The 18,727-nt window shown below is 38.5% G+C and overlaps 1 protein-coding gene and 1 non-coding gene across 4 annotated transcripts in view; one reads left to right on the top strand and one right to left on the bottom strand.

Annotated features, from left to right (window-relative positions):
- ERO1B (endoplasmic reticulum oxidoreductase 1 beta) overlaps positions 1-18,727 on the top strand; it is a 169,135-nt gene that overhangs the window by 6,106 nt on the left and 144,302 nt on the right. For all 3 annotated transcript variants that reach the window (XR_007721575.1, XM_050770063.1, XM_050770073.1), the window contains exon 2: positions 6,267-6,386. Coding sequence is in view for 2 of the 3 variants with exons in the window: in XM_050770063.1 (XP_050626020.1) it covers positions 6,267-6,386 (120 nt within the window). In the remaining variant the exon portion in view is untranslated. The remainder of the gene's footprint in view (positions 1-6,266; positions 6,387-18,727) is intronic.
- Positions 8,493-8,682, bottom strand: LOC126944271 (U2 spliceosomal RNA). The gene has a single exon (XR_007721995.1). It is a non-coding gene; the product is annotated as a U2 spliceosomal RNA (small nuclear RNA).

Genomic DNA, 18,727 nt, shown 5'->3' with positions numbered 1-18,727 from the left:
ATCCAACTACTTTTTCGACATCTCCTCTTGGATGATTGATATCTCAAACTTGATATAGAAACCACATTTCTGATCTTTTCCCCCATATCTGCTTTTTCCACAGTCTTCCCCAACCCGCCTCCCCCCGGGCCTTATACATGAGCTCCAGCCAAATTGGCCTCCCTGTTCTTAAACACGGCAGATACGTTCTTGCCTCAAAGCCTTGTACTGTTTCTTCTACCTAGCACCCTCTTTTCTCGTGTATTCATGTGATTTGCTCTGTTAGATTTCTGCTAAAGTGTCACTTTATCTGACATGTCTCATGTCTTAAATGTCCCTGAGCATACAAATCTAAAAGAGAAACCTTCTATCCTCACCAAATTCCTGTCACCCTTTGCTTAAAACTCCCCAATTGCTTCCTGTCTCACATGGTGTAATCCAAAAATATATTTGGTCTTTATTTCTGATTCCTGACACAAAGCCCTTTAAAACCCTTGGAATTTCTTGAGTCATAGGAGTGCCTTTTGTTACTCATAATGAGCCCCTTTCAATCACACTTGTGTTTATAGTAATGAAATGACTTAAGACAGGGACCCTACATAGCTTCAGGATGGGGGGCTGGTCACCACGAGAACCCAAGTGATTAGAAAATTGAAACTTTTAGCCCCACCACCCTCCAGGAAGGGGAGAGGTGGGTGCTGGAGATTAGCTCTGTAAGAACTCTTGAACAACTAAATTTGATGAGTTTCTGGGTGGGGAACACCTTGAATTATTGGGAGGGTGGCATGTTGAGAGAGGGCAGGGAGGCTCTGCACATCCCTCTGCCTTAGTAGCTTGCCCAATGCATCTCTTCCATTTGGTTGTTACTGAATTGTATCCTTTATAATAATTGGTAACTGTAAGTAAAGTGTCGTTCTGAGTTCTGTGAGCCATTCTGGCAAATTATCAAACCTGCAATGGAAGTGCTAGGAACCCCCAACTGATAGCCAGTCAGAAGAACAAGTGGCTCAGGACCTGAGATTTGTGTCAGGAGTGGGGCCATCTTGTGGGACTCAGCCCTTAATTTGTGGGTCTGCACTGATGGTGGATAGTGTCAGAATTGAATTATTGGACACCACCCAATTGGTCTCAGAGTTAGAGAATCGGTTGGTGTGATAAAATAACTCAGATTCAGTAAAAGCTAAAATCTTACAGTGGTCTAATTCTCCTTCTTGCCTATTGCATAGTCCTCCTTATTCCTCACAAACACGGGACAAGCTTACTGCTTAGGATCTTTGCACTCACTCCCAGTGCCTGGAATGCTGTCCCCTCCATTCCTGCATGTCTTACTCCTCGCCAAAATGTCACTGACACCTTCTGTAACTGTCCCGTTTTAAATGGTTAGCAGCCCCCGTTCTGCAGTCTGTTTCCAGTCCCTAGGTTTCTTCTATATCACTTTATTACCATCTGACATTCTGTACTTGTTCATTCATTTTGCACCCCCTTTTCCCTATGAGAATGTAAACTCCTTGAGGGCAGAGATTTTTGTCTGTTTTTTTTTTTTTTTTTTTTCCTTCTAATTTTATATCTCCAGCACTTAAAACAGTGCAAATGTTATGTTGGGCCTCAGTAAATAGGCTGAATTAATGAATAAGTGAATGGAAGATAGATGCAAATAAATTATTCAGAATGAAATCTAGAGAGACAGTGGGACAATAAATATTAAAGAGAACTTAAGATACCTGGAGAATAGAGTGAGAATGTCTAATATGTCTAATTGGAGTTCTAAAATAATAGAATAGGGAAGAAGCAGTATTGATTTCTGCAGATCAGTATGAAGAAGATAACTTAACAGAAAAGTGAATCAAAGATATAAATAGACATTTTACACAAGAAGAAATATAAATGTCTTGTAAAACATATGAACATTGTACCTTATTCGTGCAAATAAGAAAAAAGATAACTTTTCATGCTAAATAGATTGGCAAAAATTAAAGCATTGATTAATGTTAAATATTACTGAGGATATGGGCTGGCACAGTGGCTCACACGTATAATCCCAGCACTTTGGGAGGCCGAGGCAGGCTAATCACTGGAGGCCAGGAGTTTGAGACCAGCCTGGCCAATATGGTGAAACTCATGTCTACTAAAAATACAAAAATTAGCTGAGCATGGTGGCATGTGCCTGTAGTCCCAGCTACTCGGAAGGCTGAGGCACGAGAATCACTTGAACCCAGGAAGTGGAGGTTGCAGTGAGCCAAGACTGAGACCCTGCACTCTTGCTTGGGGTGACAAAGGGAGACTCTGTCTCAAAAAAAAAAAAAAAATTGTGAGGATATGGCTCAACAGTAACTCCCATTCATTGTTGGGGGGCTGGTAAATTGGTACAACTGTTTTGGAAATCATTTTGCCATTTCCTGAAAAAGCTGAACATATACTTACAGCAGTTCCATTCCTAAGCATATAACCTGGAGAAACTCTTTTTTTTTTTTCTTTTGAGACAAGGTCTGGCTCTTTTCCCCAGGCTGGAGTGCAGTGGTGTGATTTTGGCTCACTGCAACCTCGATCCCCTGGGTTCAGGTAATCCTCCCACCTCAGCCTCTTGAGTAGCTGTGACTACAGATGCTCACCACCAGACCCGGCTAATTTTCGTAATTTTATAGAGACAGGATTTCGCCATGTTGCCCAGGCTGGTCTCAGTTCTCCTGTGTCCACCTCCCAAAGTGCTAAGATTACAGGTGTGAGTCATTGTGCCTGGCCCAACCTGGAGAAACTCTTGCATGTGTTTTTATACCAGGATATGTGTCCAAAACCGTTTGTGTAGCAATGTTCTTTAGCCAAATCTGAAAACAATCTAAATATGGATTGTGGTAATTTTCTATTGCTGTTGTGACAAATTGCCACAAATATAATGACTTAAAACAACATAAATTTATTATGCTGTGGTTCTGGGGGCCAGAATTCTGAAAATGGGATTTACAGGGTTAAAATCAAGATGTCAGCAAGGTTGCATTTCCTTCTGGAGGCTCCTTTTCAAGCTTCTAGATATTGTTGTGATTTTTGGCTTATGGCCTCTTTATTCCTTCGTCTTCAGAGCCAGCAGTATGGCATTTTCCAGTTCCTCTCTGACTCTGGCACTCCCGCCTTCCTCTCTCATGAAGAACTTTGGAACTACACTCGTTTCACCTGAATAATCCACTATAGTCTTCCCATCTCAAGATCCTTAAATTCATCTCATCTTTCAAGTCCCCTTTGCCATGTAAAAATAATATATTTGCATATTTCAGGAATTAGGGACATCTTGGGGGTGGGGCATTCTGTCTACTGTATGCATCAAGAGTAGAATGGAGAAATTATGATATTCTAATAAAATGTAACACTTGCAACAGGGAAAATGAATGAGGTACTACAGACTTCATCATCAGAGATGCCATAATAAAGTGTTAGCCAAAGAGGCACATCCCAGAAAAATTCACACATTAGATTCCATTAACATTAAAGTTCAGAAACGGGGGCCGAAAACCTCAAGCATATTGTTTAGGGATGCATTACCAGAAAAGGAAAAGTTGATAACAAAAATAAGATTTATTTCTACCTTTACGGAGAGGGAGGTAGATGTAATTAAAGAGGAGCTTAAAGGATACTGGCACTGTTTATTTCTATTTTTTATTTTTTTCCTAAGATTCAGGGGGTACTTGTGCAGGTTTGTTATATGGGTATAGGGAATTTTTCAGCTCTTGTCCCCCTCCCTCCTCACCTTTTGGGGTCCCCAGTGTTGTTTCCTTCCTTGTGTTCGTGTATACTCACTGTTCGCTCCCACTTATAAGCGAGAACATGCAGTATTTGATTTTCTGCTTTTGCATTAATTCACTTAGGGTAATGGCCTCCAGCTGCATCCATGTTGCGGCAAAGGACATGATTTCTTTTTTTTTAATGGCTACTTGGTATTCCGTGGTGTACATGGACCACATTTTCTTTATTCCATCCACCGTTGATGGGCACTTGCCTACATGATGATTGCATGACTTCACTACTATGAATAGTGCAATGATAAACATTCAAGTGCAGGTGTCTTTTTGATATAATGATATCCTTTGGGTAGATACCCGGTAGTGGGATTGCCGGGTCAAATGATGGTTTCTACTTTTAGTTCTTTGATAAATCTCCATATTGTTTTTCATAGGTGTTGAACTAATTTACAGTCCCACTAACAGTATATAAGCATTCCCTTTTTTCCACATCCTTGCCAACATCTGTTTTTCTGTTTTACTTTTTAATATGATACTGGCAGTATTTAGAAGCTTTTAGTGATACACAGGTTTCTGTCTCAGTAGTCTTTTAAAGGTTATAAATATGTACATGTCAACTTTGTGAACCCATCCCCTACCACAATTAAAATGTTTTAAAGAAGTAAAATATGGTGCTTTATAAAGTCAACAATTTAAGAAAAATTTATAAGAAATAAAAAAACTCAAGCGTATTGTTTAGGGATGCATTACCAGAAAAATAAAAATTGATAACAAAAATGATTTATTTCTGCCTTTAGGGAAAGGGAGATAGATGTAATTAAAGAGGAGCTTAAAGGATACTGGCAGTATTTACTTCGTTATTTAATTATATATATATATAATTATATGTATATATTATATATATATCAGTAGATAAAATATTTTTAAAACCTAGAGAGCTTTTTGGTTTGTATTTTTTTCCTGTTTGGGGGCTAGCATTTGAAGTCTTTACAAACATATTTCAGACTGCGGGGGAGCGGAAAGAAAAAAATAGAACTCGCTGTCTTGTAAGTAGTAAGTGAGAGCAATGGAATGAAATTTGGGAGTTAGTGATAGGATCCTAGTGAGTCGGACAGCAAAATAAATATAACTCTAGAGCCAAAATTCTGATAATGATCACTTATCTCAAGATAATATAGCCCTAACTCTGTTGAAGGGAGTCTGGGGACACATTTATATTCCTAGGGAGGGAGAATGAGAATGAAACAGCTTGCAAGGACCGGTTTCCATTTTCTGACCATTACTTGCATATATTCCTCCTATGGACCATATAAATAACCTTTAACAGGCTGAGACCCATTTTTTGTTTTTTGAAAATTTTAGTCGTAAGTTCATATGCAGTTGCAAGAAATAACACAGAAATCCCATATACTCTTTATCTGTTTATCCCAGTGGTAACATCCTGTAAACATGTAGTTCAGTGTTATAACTGGGACATTGACAGTGATAGAATCTACTGATCTTACTCAGATTCTCCCAGTTTTACTTGTTTTGTTTGTGTGTGTATGTATTAGTGCCAGACAATCTTATCACATACATAGGTTCATGTATTCACATGTCAAAATACTGAACAGTTTCATCACCACAGATATTCCTCCTGTTGCCCTTTTACAACCACACTATTTCCTTCCTACCCTACCTATCCCACCTTCCATCCCCTACCCCAGTCCCTAATCCCTGGCAACAAATAATATGCTTTCCATTTCTAAATTTTTTTCATTTAAAAAGTGTTCTGCAAATGGAATCATATAGCGTGTAACCTTTTGGCTTGCTTTTTCATTCAGGATAATTCCTGGAAGATAAATCCAGATTGTGCATATCAGTCAATGAGTTCCATTTTTAATTTAGCCAAAGATTGTTTTATGGAATTTTGGGACTCTAAATTCACTTCGGAAATACCAATTTCTCTTCTTGGATTAGCAAATAATCTTTGAATAGTGGATAAGATCATAAAGTCTGATAGATTGGGAATAAGTTCCATTTCTACTCTGGAAAAATTACTATAAGGCTGCTAAACCTTAATTTCCTTATATGTAATATGAAGATTATAATACCTCATTCATGGAATACTTTTGAAGAGGAAATGAGATAATATAAAGCTCTTAATACTCTGCCTATCATGTAAGCGTTCCATAAATGGCCGCCTAAAGGAAAGATAAAAAACATGGGTTACTACAGCAATATTATTACAGTCTGTAACTTCTAGGTTAGGTTGGGAAGATATTGCCTTCATATTCCAGTGGCCACTTGGATTTCATACATGTTTAAGTAGAGGAAGGAGAATTCAATAATCTTCAAGTGCTAAAGAAAAATGTTCTTCCAAATGGGTATAGCTGATCTTTCTATTGTTTTTTTATTTCATTGGCCACAGTAAAAAGTAAATTGACTGCTTTAATATTATATCTTAATCAGCAAGTACTGGCTAATTTGAACGAATAAATTACATTTTTATATAATAGTGTAGATTTGATAAGGTTGAAACATCAGTAGTTTACATATTTTAAATTATATAAATTCTAGGTCACTGGAGTTCTGGATGATTGCTTGTGTGACATTGACAGCATCGATAACTTCAATACCTACAAAATCTTCCCCAAAATAAAAAAATTGCAAGAGAGAGACTATTTTCGTTATTACAAGGTAAGGTTTTAATTTTGTATTCTGTTGATATCAAAGGTTTATATGTGACCTTTATGATCCCTTTGGAAATCCATTTCAGTTCCTCTCAGCACCCTGTGTTTATCTTTCATCATTGAATTTATTGTGTATCGTAGTGAAAACTTATCGATCTTTTTAAACAGTACAAATCTTAGCCCCCTTCCTTTGTACGGGGAGTTCCTCATTTTTCAGTTTTGGTTTTGAGGCAGAGACTCCTGTCTCTACAGAAGCTGAAAATGCCACAGACTTATTTTGTCAGCCTCTCTTATAATATAGTTCTGCCATCTGGACACACCTACTCAGCCTTTGGGTTGTTCTGATGGCAGTGTGCTAGCATTGTTAGCAGCGCACGGTACCGCAGCGGCATCTTTGTTGGACCTCTTTCTGAAAGGGCTGGCAAAACAGGCTGAGACTTCAGGTAGACCACTACCAATAGTAACGCTCCAGAATTGGTTCTTAAATCTAATAATAGTCTACTCTAGACCTTTACAAAATAACCAGTGATAGTTTAAAGGCAGCAGCAATCTTTAAATATAGCAGTAAGGCAATATTCAAAAGAACAGTGTTTTAAATTTTAGAACAACATTTTATTTTGTTTTATTTTACTTTGTTTTATTTTTTATTCTTATTATTATTTTTGAGACGAGGTCTCACTCTGTCGCCCAGGCTGGAGTGCAGTGGCACAATCTCAGCTCACTGCAACCTCCACCTCCTGGCTTCAAGCAATTCTTCTGCCTCAGCATTCTGAGTAACTGGGATTACAGGTGTGTGCCACCACACGCAGCTAGTTTTTGTATTTTTAGTAGAGACAGGATTTCGCCATATTGGCCAGGCTGATCTCAAACTCCTGACCTCAGGTGATCCACCTGCCTCGGCCTCCCAAAGTGCTGGGATTACAGATGGGAGTCACTGTGCCCGACCTAAATATATATATTTTATTATTTAATAATATATGTATGTTTTTGGTTTTGCTTTTTTTAGAGACAGAGTCTTGACATTTTTGCCCAGGCTGATCTCGAATTCCTGGCCTCAAGGGATCAATCGATCGATCGATCTATCTATATTTTTGTTTCCTAGGCTTAGGTCAGCTAAATTAATTTTTTTTTGTTTTTTTTAGACAGAGTCTCACTCTGTCACCCAGTGCAGTGGTGCAATCTCAGTTCACTGCAACCTCCGCCTCCTGGCTTCAAGCGATTCTTCTGCTTCAGCCTTCTGAGTAGCTGGGATTACAGGCGCGCGCCACCACACCTGGCTAGTTTTTGTATTTTTAGTAGAGACAGGGTTTTGCCATATTGGCCAGTCTGGTCTCAAACTCCTGACCTCAGGTGATCCACCTGCCTCGGCCTCCCAAAGTGCAGGATTACAGGTGTGAGTCACTGTGCCCGGCCTAAATATATATATTTTATTATTTAATAATATATGTATGTTTTTGTTTTTGCTTTTTTCAGAGATAGGGTCTTGCCATGTTTGCCCGGGCTGATCTCAAATTCCTGGCCTCAAGTGATCTCTCTCTCTCTCTCTCTCTCTTTCTATATATATATATATAAATCTAGTTATATATATAATATATATGTTTATATTATATATATATTTTTTCCTAGGCTAAATTAAGTTAAATTTTTTTGTTTTTTTTTCAGACAGAGTCTCGCTCTGTCACCCAGGCTGGAGTGCAGTAGTGTGATCTCAGCTCACTGCAATCTCCGCCTCCTGGGTTTAAGCAATTCTGTCTCAGCCTCCCGAGTAGCTGGGATTACAGGCGCCCACCACCATAGAGATGAGGTGTCACCATTTTGGCTAGGCTGGTCAAATTAAATATTTTTGAGGATTAAAAAAAATCTAGTATCTTGTGCAGAAAGATAACAAATAAGAGAATTAAAGATTTTGGGACACAACTCTCTTTCTTGTCAGCACCAGGAATATCCAAAAAAGGTGATGGATGTTTCTCCTCTATACAAAATCCTTTAGGAAAGCATATTTCATGACTTTATTTCAAAGAGTAATCTATACCTAAATAAACTATTGAGTGTCTGTTACTCTAGGCATTTTATATACAAATAAGACATGTGCTGCTGCTTTTTTTTTTTTCTGGAGGAGTGCACCGTTCCTGGAAGTACTGCAATACCAGGTCGATGCGTGGAGTGGATGCAGCAAGCTCCTATTCCATCTCCCTACTCCAAAAATCCATAAATATGTTGTTCTCGGATAGAGGACGTATCAGATAGTAAACTGATCAGAACAGATGCTACACTTGATCTTAGCCAAAAGGCCAAGGAGCCGTGGGAGAGACAAGTGCTTCTTTAAATTCTCACCACTAAATCTGTAAATCCAAATGCATTTGTAGCTGCTTTCTCTTGTTTCTTTTCTACCATTACATTGAACTATGTGAAATTTTTACTTTTATATTTCAAAAATGGTTGAACGTGCCAGTGTCATATGGCTCAATGTAACACAATGGAGGAAGTGTTTCTTGTATCAAAGACCAGCTCTTCACAAGAGGTCCAGTTCACATCTCTACATAATGTTATGTCCCTCACTCTTTCACTCCTTCACTTTGGGTTTGTATCTTCTGTTTCTCTATCCCTAGCAGGCTTGCTCAATGGAAGTACTCCAATATTTGAATGTTTGAATGAATATCTCATTTAATCTTCACACCAAAATTTTCTCAATATTAGCCACATTTTTCAAACAAAGAAGTAATAGTTTAGATATTCCAGGTAGGGTATTTTTGTTGGCTAACAAACAGAACAGAAGTTTTATTAAGAAAAGATGTGGAGTAGCTAACAAAATTGAAAGATAAGCTGAGGAAGCGTACTTCAGAAAAGATAAAACTAAAGCTGGAACTAATGACCATTTTCTTTAAGGAATCACTGGAATTTTGTATCAAATTAACTATTTTCCCATATTTTCCAAACTTTATGCAAGAGTTGTATTTCTGTCCAGGTAGAGTCATATGACCCATTGGACCAAAAGAAGGAAGGACACCTTGGTTGACAGTCTCATTTGCATGAGTGAAAGTGGAGTCATTGTTTCCCAAAGGGAAATTAGGGACTGTTACCAAAGAAGGAATAATGGAAGTTAGTTAGGCAGAAATGACAATGTGGCTCTTGGCTACTCAACAAACTCTCTCATTCTTCCTCTTACACGTGCGGTTTGAAAACGTTCTGATCAACACAGTGAACTTATTCCATATGCAACCAAAACATACTCATACCCTCTCACAGGGGAAGGTTAATGCTGTGATCTAGTTAATGCATTCAGCTGTAACTCTAGGATATTTGGGTGATATCTACTCCTCTTTTTGTTCTGTCAACCTATAAAAGAAAGAAAAAGGAATATACTCTACCTACAACAGTGGCAAAAAAAGTAAAGCTTTAAAAAGAAAAAGCTAAGAGAAGGGGTTAATTTAATTTATTATTATTATCATTATTATTATTATTATTATTATTATTTTTGAGACAGAGTCTTGCTCTGTCGCCCAGGCTGGAGTGCAGTGGTGCGATCTTGGTTCACTGCAACCTCATCCTCCCAGGTTCAAGTGATTCTTCTGCCTCAGCCTCCTGGGTAGCTGGGACTACAGGCCCGCACCACTACACCTGACTAATTTTTATATTTTCAGTAGAGACGGCATTTCACCGTGTTGACCAGGCTGGTCCACAACTCCTGACCTCAGGTGATCCACCCACCTTGGCCTCCCAAAGTGCTGGGATTATAGGCATGAGCCACCGTGCCCAGCCAAAAAGAGGTTAATTTTAAACACATACCACGTACATACTTATGATTCAGCAAGCAAGGTGGAGGTAACAGTCCACCTTTACGCAGTTGGGCAGTTGGCTGCTATAGCTGGTGTTTCTGACTTCTCTTTTTTGCTTCTTATTCCATTCCTTTATGCACTAAATATTTATTGAATGATTAGTTTGTGTCAGGTACTATGGATACAGTAGTGGATAAGACAAAACTTTTCTGATAAGAGAGACAAACAGTAAACAAACAATAAAATATAATTTCAGATGCTTATAAGGTAAGTTCTATGGAGAAAAGTAAAGTAGGAGAGAATGAATATTGGGGAATTGGAGGGTGGGAGAGGTAGGTAGCCCTACATTAAAGAAAGGTATTTGGGAAAATAAGGTATCTATGCTAATGTGACATTTGAGCAAAGTCCTACCTAATGCGAAACAGCCATCAGAGGGTTTGGGGAAAGAACATTCCAGGGAAAAGATGTAGAATACCAAGTAAATGATCTTGAGATAGGAATAAGCTTGGTGTGTTGAACGGGCAGAAAGCTGGTATAGCTGGAGGAAAGGGAATGAGAGGGAGAGGTGGAAATATAGGTAGGGACCAGGTTTAAAAAACAGTAGGACCTTATTGACCATGTAAGGATACTGGATCTTATTTTAAGCAGGATAAGAAACTACTAAAGGCATTTTTGTGCAAAAAAGACTGTAAGGGTAGAAGACAAGAAATAGAGGGACCATTTAGAGGAACCAATAGAGGAGACTATTGTGTTAGTTCATATAAAAACAGTACAGATTTGGGATAGAATGCTAGAGCTGAAAAATGTAGAAAATGATCAAATTAGGGTTGTACACAAAAGGTAACACTAGCAAGCTTTTCTGATGGATTGAGTGTGAAGTATGATGATAGAAATGAATCAAGGATGATGCCTAAGTTTTGAGTGCACATGTACAAATGCAAATATACATATATGTAAAATCATGACCAAATAGATTTTATTCCAAGAATGCAAGGATGATTCTTGCATTGATGTTGATCAACAAAATTCAATATGTGCTCCTGATTTTTAAAATAATAAGAATGATGTATATTTCTTAATATGATGATTTCAGTCCTAACATCAGCGTACCTAACATGTCTTGCATATGGGGAAACACTAGAGGAATTCTCAGTTAGGTCAACAACCAAGACAAGGATACCCACTATCTCCATTAACTGTTGGATATACCGTCTGACACAGTCAAATAAAAAAAAAAAACAACTATCCAATGTGATGGCTCTGATTAAAAAAAAAAAAAAAGAAGAAGAAGAAAGAAAAAAATAACTAGAGTCATAAAATTTTATTTTACTTTTTTTTGTATAAATGTAAGGGGTAGAAGTGCAGTTTTGTTACATGGATATATTGCCTAGTGGTGAAGCCTGGGCTTTTAATGGAACCATCACCCGAATAGTGTGCATTGTACCCCTTATGTAATGTCTCATCCCTTACTCCCCTCCCACCCTTCTTTTTTTTGGAGACAAGAGTCTCACCTTTGTTGCCCAAGCTGGAGTGCTGTGGTGTGATCTCGGCTGACTGCAATCTCTGCCTCCTGGGTTCAAATGATTCTCCTGCCTCAGGTCTCCCAAGTAGCTGGGACTACAGGTGTACGCCACCATGCCTGACTAATTTTTATATTTATAGTAGAGACGGAGTTTCACCGTGTTGGCCAGGTTGGTCTTGAACTCATGATCTCAAGTGATCTGCCCACCTTGGCCTCTCAAAGTGCTAGGATGATAGGCATGAGCCACCATGCCTGGCCCACCCCACCCTTCTGAGTCTCCAGTGACTATTACTCCACATTCTATGCCCATGTATGCACATTGTTTAGCTCCTCCTTATAAGTGACAATGGAGAGGCATACAGATTTTAAAGGAATAAGTATAACTATTTTCATTGATAAATGAAAAAAGTTGTCTGGGCATGGTGGCTTCTGCCTGTAATCCCAGCACTTTGGGAGGCTGAGGTAGGTGGATCACTTGAGGCCACGAATTCGAGACTAGCCTATCTAACATAGCAAAAACCCTGTCTCCACTAAAAATATAAAAAATTAGCTGGGCATGGTGGCGTATGCCTGTAATCCCAGTTACTGATCGGGGGGTGGGCAGAGGCATAAGAATTGCTTGAAACCGGGAGGTAGAGGTTGCAGTGAGCCAAGATCATGCCACTGCACTCCAGCCTGGGTGACAGACTCTGTCTCAAAAATAAAAAAATATAGATACATGAAAAAAGTTATATGTAAAAAATGCAAAAGAATCAATAATAAAATGAAAAACAATAAAACATATATCAATATAGCAAGCCATAAACTTGATATACAAAAAAATCAATATCTTCATAAATGTAAATAATAACCATTTAGAAGTTGTAACAGTAAGGAAACCACCATTTACATTAGCAATGAAACCAGGCGTGGTGGTGCATGCCTGTAGTCCCAGTTACTTGGGAGACTGAGCTGGAAGTATCACTTGAGCCCAGGAGGTCGAGACAAGCCTAGGCAACATAGCAATACTACTGACTCAAAAAAAAAAAAAAAGCAAACAAAATAAAACAAAAAATGTATTAGCAATAAAACAGATAAGGTATATAGGAATAAGTACATCAAGAAGTATGCAAAACCTAAAGGAGGAAAGCTTTAAAACATTCTTGAAAGACACAAAAGTAGATTTGAACAAATGGAAAGATATCCTTTGTAGCTTAACAATTTTAATTCTCCCCTAAATAATATGTAAATTTAATGTGATCCTGATAAAAATACTGAATTTTGGCTTGGCACAGTGGATCACACCGGCAACCCCAGCACTTTGGGAGCCGCGATGGGTGGATCACTTGAGGTTCGAGACCCACCTGGCCAACCTGGTGACACCCCATCTCTACTAAAAATATAAAAAATTAGCCAAGCATGGTGGAGTGTGCCTGCAATCCCAGCTACTCGGGAGGCTGAGGTGGGAGAATCGCTTGAACCTGGGAGGTGGAGGTTGCCGTGAGCCAAGATCATGCCACTACACTCCAGCCTGGGTGACAGAGCGAGACTTCATCTCAAACAACAACAACAACAAAACCTAAGTTTTTGTTTATTTTCCTGGAGCTAGACAAGTTGTCACAGGTTAGGTTCTCTGAGAAGCATATTCTGAGACAGTGATAAGTGTACAAGAGCTTAGTTAGGGACTACTGTTGGGACCAACAGTTTGGGGAAGGCAGGGAATGAGGATTGGGCAAAGGGAGAAGTCAAGCTGTGATGCCTCAGTGGAAACCTCAGGTAAGCCTGTGGGGAATTCTTAAGATGGAATAACACTTCCGAGTTAGTTGTCCCCATTTGGGGCAAGAGGTCTAGGCCTTTATATCTCTCCATCAGTTGGTCATTGGATGAAGGCCACCATAGGAAATAAGGATCCAATCTTGGGTAAGGGGGCTCTTTTCACCCGAGGTTGTCTACCTGCAACATTTCCACAGCTGGGGTAATTATAACCCCTTTATTCTTGAAGGGTGATCTGAGTAGTATGGTACAGTGTCTACCACAGTCCATTCCTTGCACTATGTATTTCTTTTGCTGAATTAAAAAATTAGCGTAACATTTAGCAGCTTAAAACAGCAGGGCTGGGCATGGTGGCTCACGTTTGTAATCCCAGCACTTTGTAATCCCAGCACTGGTGGATCATTTGAGGTCAGGAGTTCAAGACCAGCCTGGCCAACATGGTGAAACCCCATCTCTACTAAAAATACAAAAAAATTAGCTGCCAGTGGTGGCGTGCAACTGTAATCCGAGCTACTTGGGAGGCTGAGGCAGGAGAATCACTTGAGCCTTGGAGGCAGAGGTTGCGGTGAACTGAGATCGTACCACTGCACTCCAGCCTGGGTGACAGAGCAAGACCCTGTCTCAAAAAAATAAATAAACAAACAAAAAAAGACTGAAAAGATGCCATTTCAGGAAGACCTAAAGAGTGAGAAAGCAAGCAATGTGGATATCTGGGGAAAGAGCATTTTTGTATGAGGTAAAGATCCAGCTTCATTCCTGTGAATGTGAATATCCAGTTTTCCCAACACTTTATTAAACAGAGTGTCCATTCCCGGTTGTGTGTTCTTGGCACTTTCGTCAAAAATCAATTGACCGTACACACTTGGGATTCTTAGGTTTATTTCTGGGCTTCCTAACTTGTTCCATTGGTTGATGTGTCTGTTTTTATGCCAGTACCATGCTGTTTTGATTACAGTAACTTTGTAATATATTTTGAAATCACAGTGTGCAATGAGTCCACCTTTGGTTTTTTTGCTCATGATTGCTTTGGCTATTCAGAGTCTTTTCTGGTTCCATACAAATTTTACGATTGTTCTTTGTTTGTTTGTTTTTGTTTTTTTGAGACAGGGTCTTGCTCTGTTGCGTGGGCTGGAGTGCAGTGGCACAATCATAGCTCACTGTAGGCTTGAAAACCTTGAACTGTCCTCAACTGATCCTCCCACTTCTGCTTCCTAAAGTGCTGGGATTACAGATGTGATCTGCTGTGCCTGGCTGGATTGTTTTTTATATGTCTGTAAAGAAATGACATAGGAATTTTGATAGGAATTGCATTGAATCTGTCGATCACTTTAGGTAACATGAACATTTTAACAATTTAATTCTTCCAATCAGTGAATAGGGGATATCTTTCCACTTATTTGTGTCTTCAGTTTCTTTCATTAGTGTTTTAGTTTTTAGTGCATAGATCTTTCACCTCCTTGGTTAAATTTACAACTATTTCATTTCTTGATGTTATTGTAAATATGATTGTTTTCTCAATTTTGGGGGGGATTGTTTATTGTTAGTGTACAGAAATGCTATGGACTTTTGTATGCTGACATTGTAACCTGCAGCTTTGCAGAATTTATCACCAGTTTTTTACTGGATTTTTTGGTGGTCTTTAAAGTTTTCTATGAGATCATGTCATCAGCAAACAGATATTTTCATTTCTTTTTCTATATAGATGTATATTATTTCTTTTTCTCACCTTATTGCTCTGACTAGAACTTCCAGTACTATGTTGAATAGAAGTGGCAAGAGTGGGCATTCTTGTCTTGTTTCTAATCTTAGAAGAAAAGCTTTTCAGTTTTCACCATTGAGTATGATGTTAGCTGTGGGTACATGACCTTTATTATGCTGGGGTACATTTTTTCCATACCTTATTTTTTGGGGGTAGTTTTTATGAAAGGATGTTGAATTTTGTCATATGCTTTTTCTGCATCTATCAAAATAATCATGTGGCTTTTGTCTTTAATTTTATTAATGTGTATTATTTTTATTGATTTATGTATGTCAAACTACCCCTTGTATTTCTGGGATAAATCTCACTTGATGATAGTGAATGATCTTTTTAATATGCTGTTGGATTTGGTTCACTAGTATTTTATTGAGGATTTTTGCATTTTTGTTCATCAGGGCTGTTGTCCTGTAGTTTCTTTTTTTTGTTTGTTTTTTGTTTTTTGTTTTGGTAGTGTCTTTGGCTTTGGAATCAGGGTAAATACTGGCTTTCTAAAATGAGTTTGAAAGTATTACCTTCTCTTCAATTTTTTTTGACAAGTTTAAGGATTGATTGCTATTCTTTATATGTTTGGTAGAATTCAGCAGTGAAGCCATGAGATGAGGTCCTGGCCTTTCTTTTTTCTTTTTTTGAGAGTAAGTCTTGCTCTGTTGCCCAGACTGGAGTGCAGTGGCACAATCTTGGCTCATTACAACCTCCATCTCCTGGGTTCAAGTGATTCTCCTGCCTCAGCCTCTCGAGTAGCTGGGATTATAGGCCCACACCACCCCATCCAGCTAATTTTTGTATTTTTAATAGAAACAGGGTTTCACCATGTTGTTCAGGCTGGTCTTGAACTCCTGACCTGACCTCAGGTGATCCACCTGCCTTAGCCTCCCAAAGTGCTGAGATTACAGACATGAGCTACTGTGCCCAGTGCCTGATCTTTCTTTGATAAAATACTTTTTATCGAATCAATCTTCTTAATTATTATTGGCCTATTCAGATTTTCATTACTTCCTTACTCTGGCTTTGGTAGGCTGCATGTTTCTAATAATTTCTTCATTTCTTCTAGGTTATCCAATTTATTGGAATATAGTTGTGATTAGTAGTCTCTTTTTCTTTAACATCAGTTGTAATGTCTCCTCTTTAATTCTGATTTTGTTTGCATCTTCTCTTTTTCTTTGTTAGTCTCTTTTTCTTTCTTTGTCTGTTTTGTTTGTCTTTAAAAAAAAAACTTTGGTTTCATTGATTACTGATTTCTAGTTTCATGTTATTGTGGTCAGGAAAGATACTTCGTATGATTTCAGTGTTCTTAAATTTGTTAAGACTTGTTTTGTGGCCTAACGTGATCTACCCTAGAGAATGTTCCATATGTACTGAGAAGAATGTATATTCTGTCACTGTTGTATGGAATATCCTACAAATATCTGGTAGGGCAATTTGGTCTAAAGTGTAGTTCAAGTTCAGTGTTTCCTCATTGACTTTTTTTTTTCTGTCTAGAGATCTAATGTTGAAAGTAGAGTATTATATTGCAGTTTATCTCTCTCTTCAAAGCTATTAGTATTTGCTTTATATATTTACATTTTCTGAAGTTGGGTGCATGTATATGTAGTTTTTGTAACTTCTTGATAAATTGACACCTTTATCATTTGTAATGACCTTCTTTGTCTCTTTTTACATGTTTGACTTAAAGTCTATTTTGTCTGACATACGGATAGCTACCCCTGCTCTTTTGGTTTCTAGTTGCATAGAATATCTTTTTCTATCTTTTCAGTCTGTGTGTATCCTTAAGAGGTGAAGCAAGTCCTTTATAAGCAGCATATAATTAGGTCTTATTTTTTAACCCATTCAGCCAGTTCATGGCTTTTGATTGGATAATTTAATCCATTTGCATTCAAAGTAATCGTTGACAGGTAAGGACTTACTATTGCCATTCTGTTAATTGTTTTGTTGTTGTTGTTGTTAATCTGTAATTCCTTTATTATCTCCTCCTCTCTTGCTGTTTTCCTTTGTGGTTTGATGACTTTTTTGTAGTGGTATGCCTTGAATCTTTTATCTTTTCTGCAACTACTAAGGGTTTTTGCTTTGTAGTTACCATGAGACCTACATACATCTTACGTTAGTAGCAGGCTGTTTTCAGCTGATACTTACTTAACTTTGATCACTTGCATAAATGCTATACTTTTATTCCCCTCCCCACCCACCCAATTTGGTTTTACGGACATGTCTTATGTCTTGTATAGTTTGCATAGTGTATTATAGCTATAGTTATTTATTTTTAATATTTTGACCTTTAACTTTCCTATTAGAAATATAATTGATATTTACACCACCACTACAGTATAATAGTGTTCTGAGTTTGACTGTATGCTTACTTTTACTAGTGAGTTTTATGTTTTCATATTTATTTATTTTTGTTTGAGATGCAGTCTCACTCTATCACCCAGGCTGGAGTACAATGGCACGATCTTGGCTCACTGCAACCTCTGCCTCCCAAGTTCAAGTGATTCTCCTGATTCGGCCTCCTGAGTAGCTGGGATTACAGGCACGCACCACCAAAAGTACAATTTTTGTACTTTTTTTTTTTTTTTTAGTAGAAATGAGATTTCACCATGTTGGCCAGGCTGGTTTTTGAAACTAGGCCTCATAATTCCTAAGCCTCATAAAATTTAGAAAGCTTGGCCATCATGAAACTTAAACCCCAGATGGCCACGGATAGCCCCCCGATGTTCCCAGAACCCAAACAGAAAGACAATTCCGGGAAATAGCCTCATGAGGTCCCACCCTGATAGCCTCATGAGGTCCCACCCTGATAACCTCATGGGGTCCCACCCTGACTCAATGTCCCCGATGTTCCCGGAATCAGCAATTCCAGGAAGGAACCTCCTAAGGTCCCGCCCCAACCAATCAGAACAAGATACCTTGCTCAGGCCATAGACAGACCCAATTACCACGCGCCTAAAGCTTTGAATTTCGCGCCCTAAGCTGTGTTTGAACTTGTGTTTGCCTATATAAACAACCTGTAACAAGCACTCGGGGTCCCAGGGCCAACTTAGAGCTTGGGACCCTAGCGCGCTAGTAATAAATAACTCTCTGCTGTGAATCTCGTGTCAGTGATCCTTTGCGGCGACCCCTGCCCAGGGAGGAATCGACAGTTCGGTTCCAACAGTTTTGAACTCCTGGCCTCAAGTGATCCACCCTCTAGGCCTCCCAAGTTGCTGGGATTACAGGTGTGAGCCCCTGTGCCCAGCCATTTTCATATATTTTTAATATTTCTAGTTGGCAACATTTTTCATCAGCTTAAAGGATCCTTTTAGCATTTTTCATAAGGCAGGTCTAGTGGTGATAAATTCCCTTACCTTTTGTCTGAGAAGGTTTTTATTTCTCCTTCATTTTTGAAGAACAGGATCACTGAATATGGTATTTTTGGTTGACAATTTTTTTTCTTCCTTTTCTATCAGCTTTTTGAATCTAATATTCCACTCCTTTCTGGCCTACAAGGTTTCTGTTGAAAATTTTGCCTGTAATTTATTGGAAGTTCCCTTGTTTGTAACAACTCA

The sequence above is a fragment of the Macaca thibetana genome, chromosome 1, assembly GCF_024542745.1.
Source record: "Macaca thibetana thibetana isolate TM-01 chromosome 1, ASM2454274v1, whole genome shotgun sequence".
Lineage (NCBI taxonomy): Eukaryota > Metazoa > Chordata > Mammalia > Primates > Cercopithecidae > Macaca > Macaca thibetana.
Note: the sequence above shows the minus strand (reverse complement) of the source record. Positions and strands in the feature narration are given on the sequence as shown.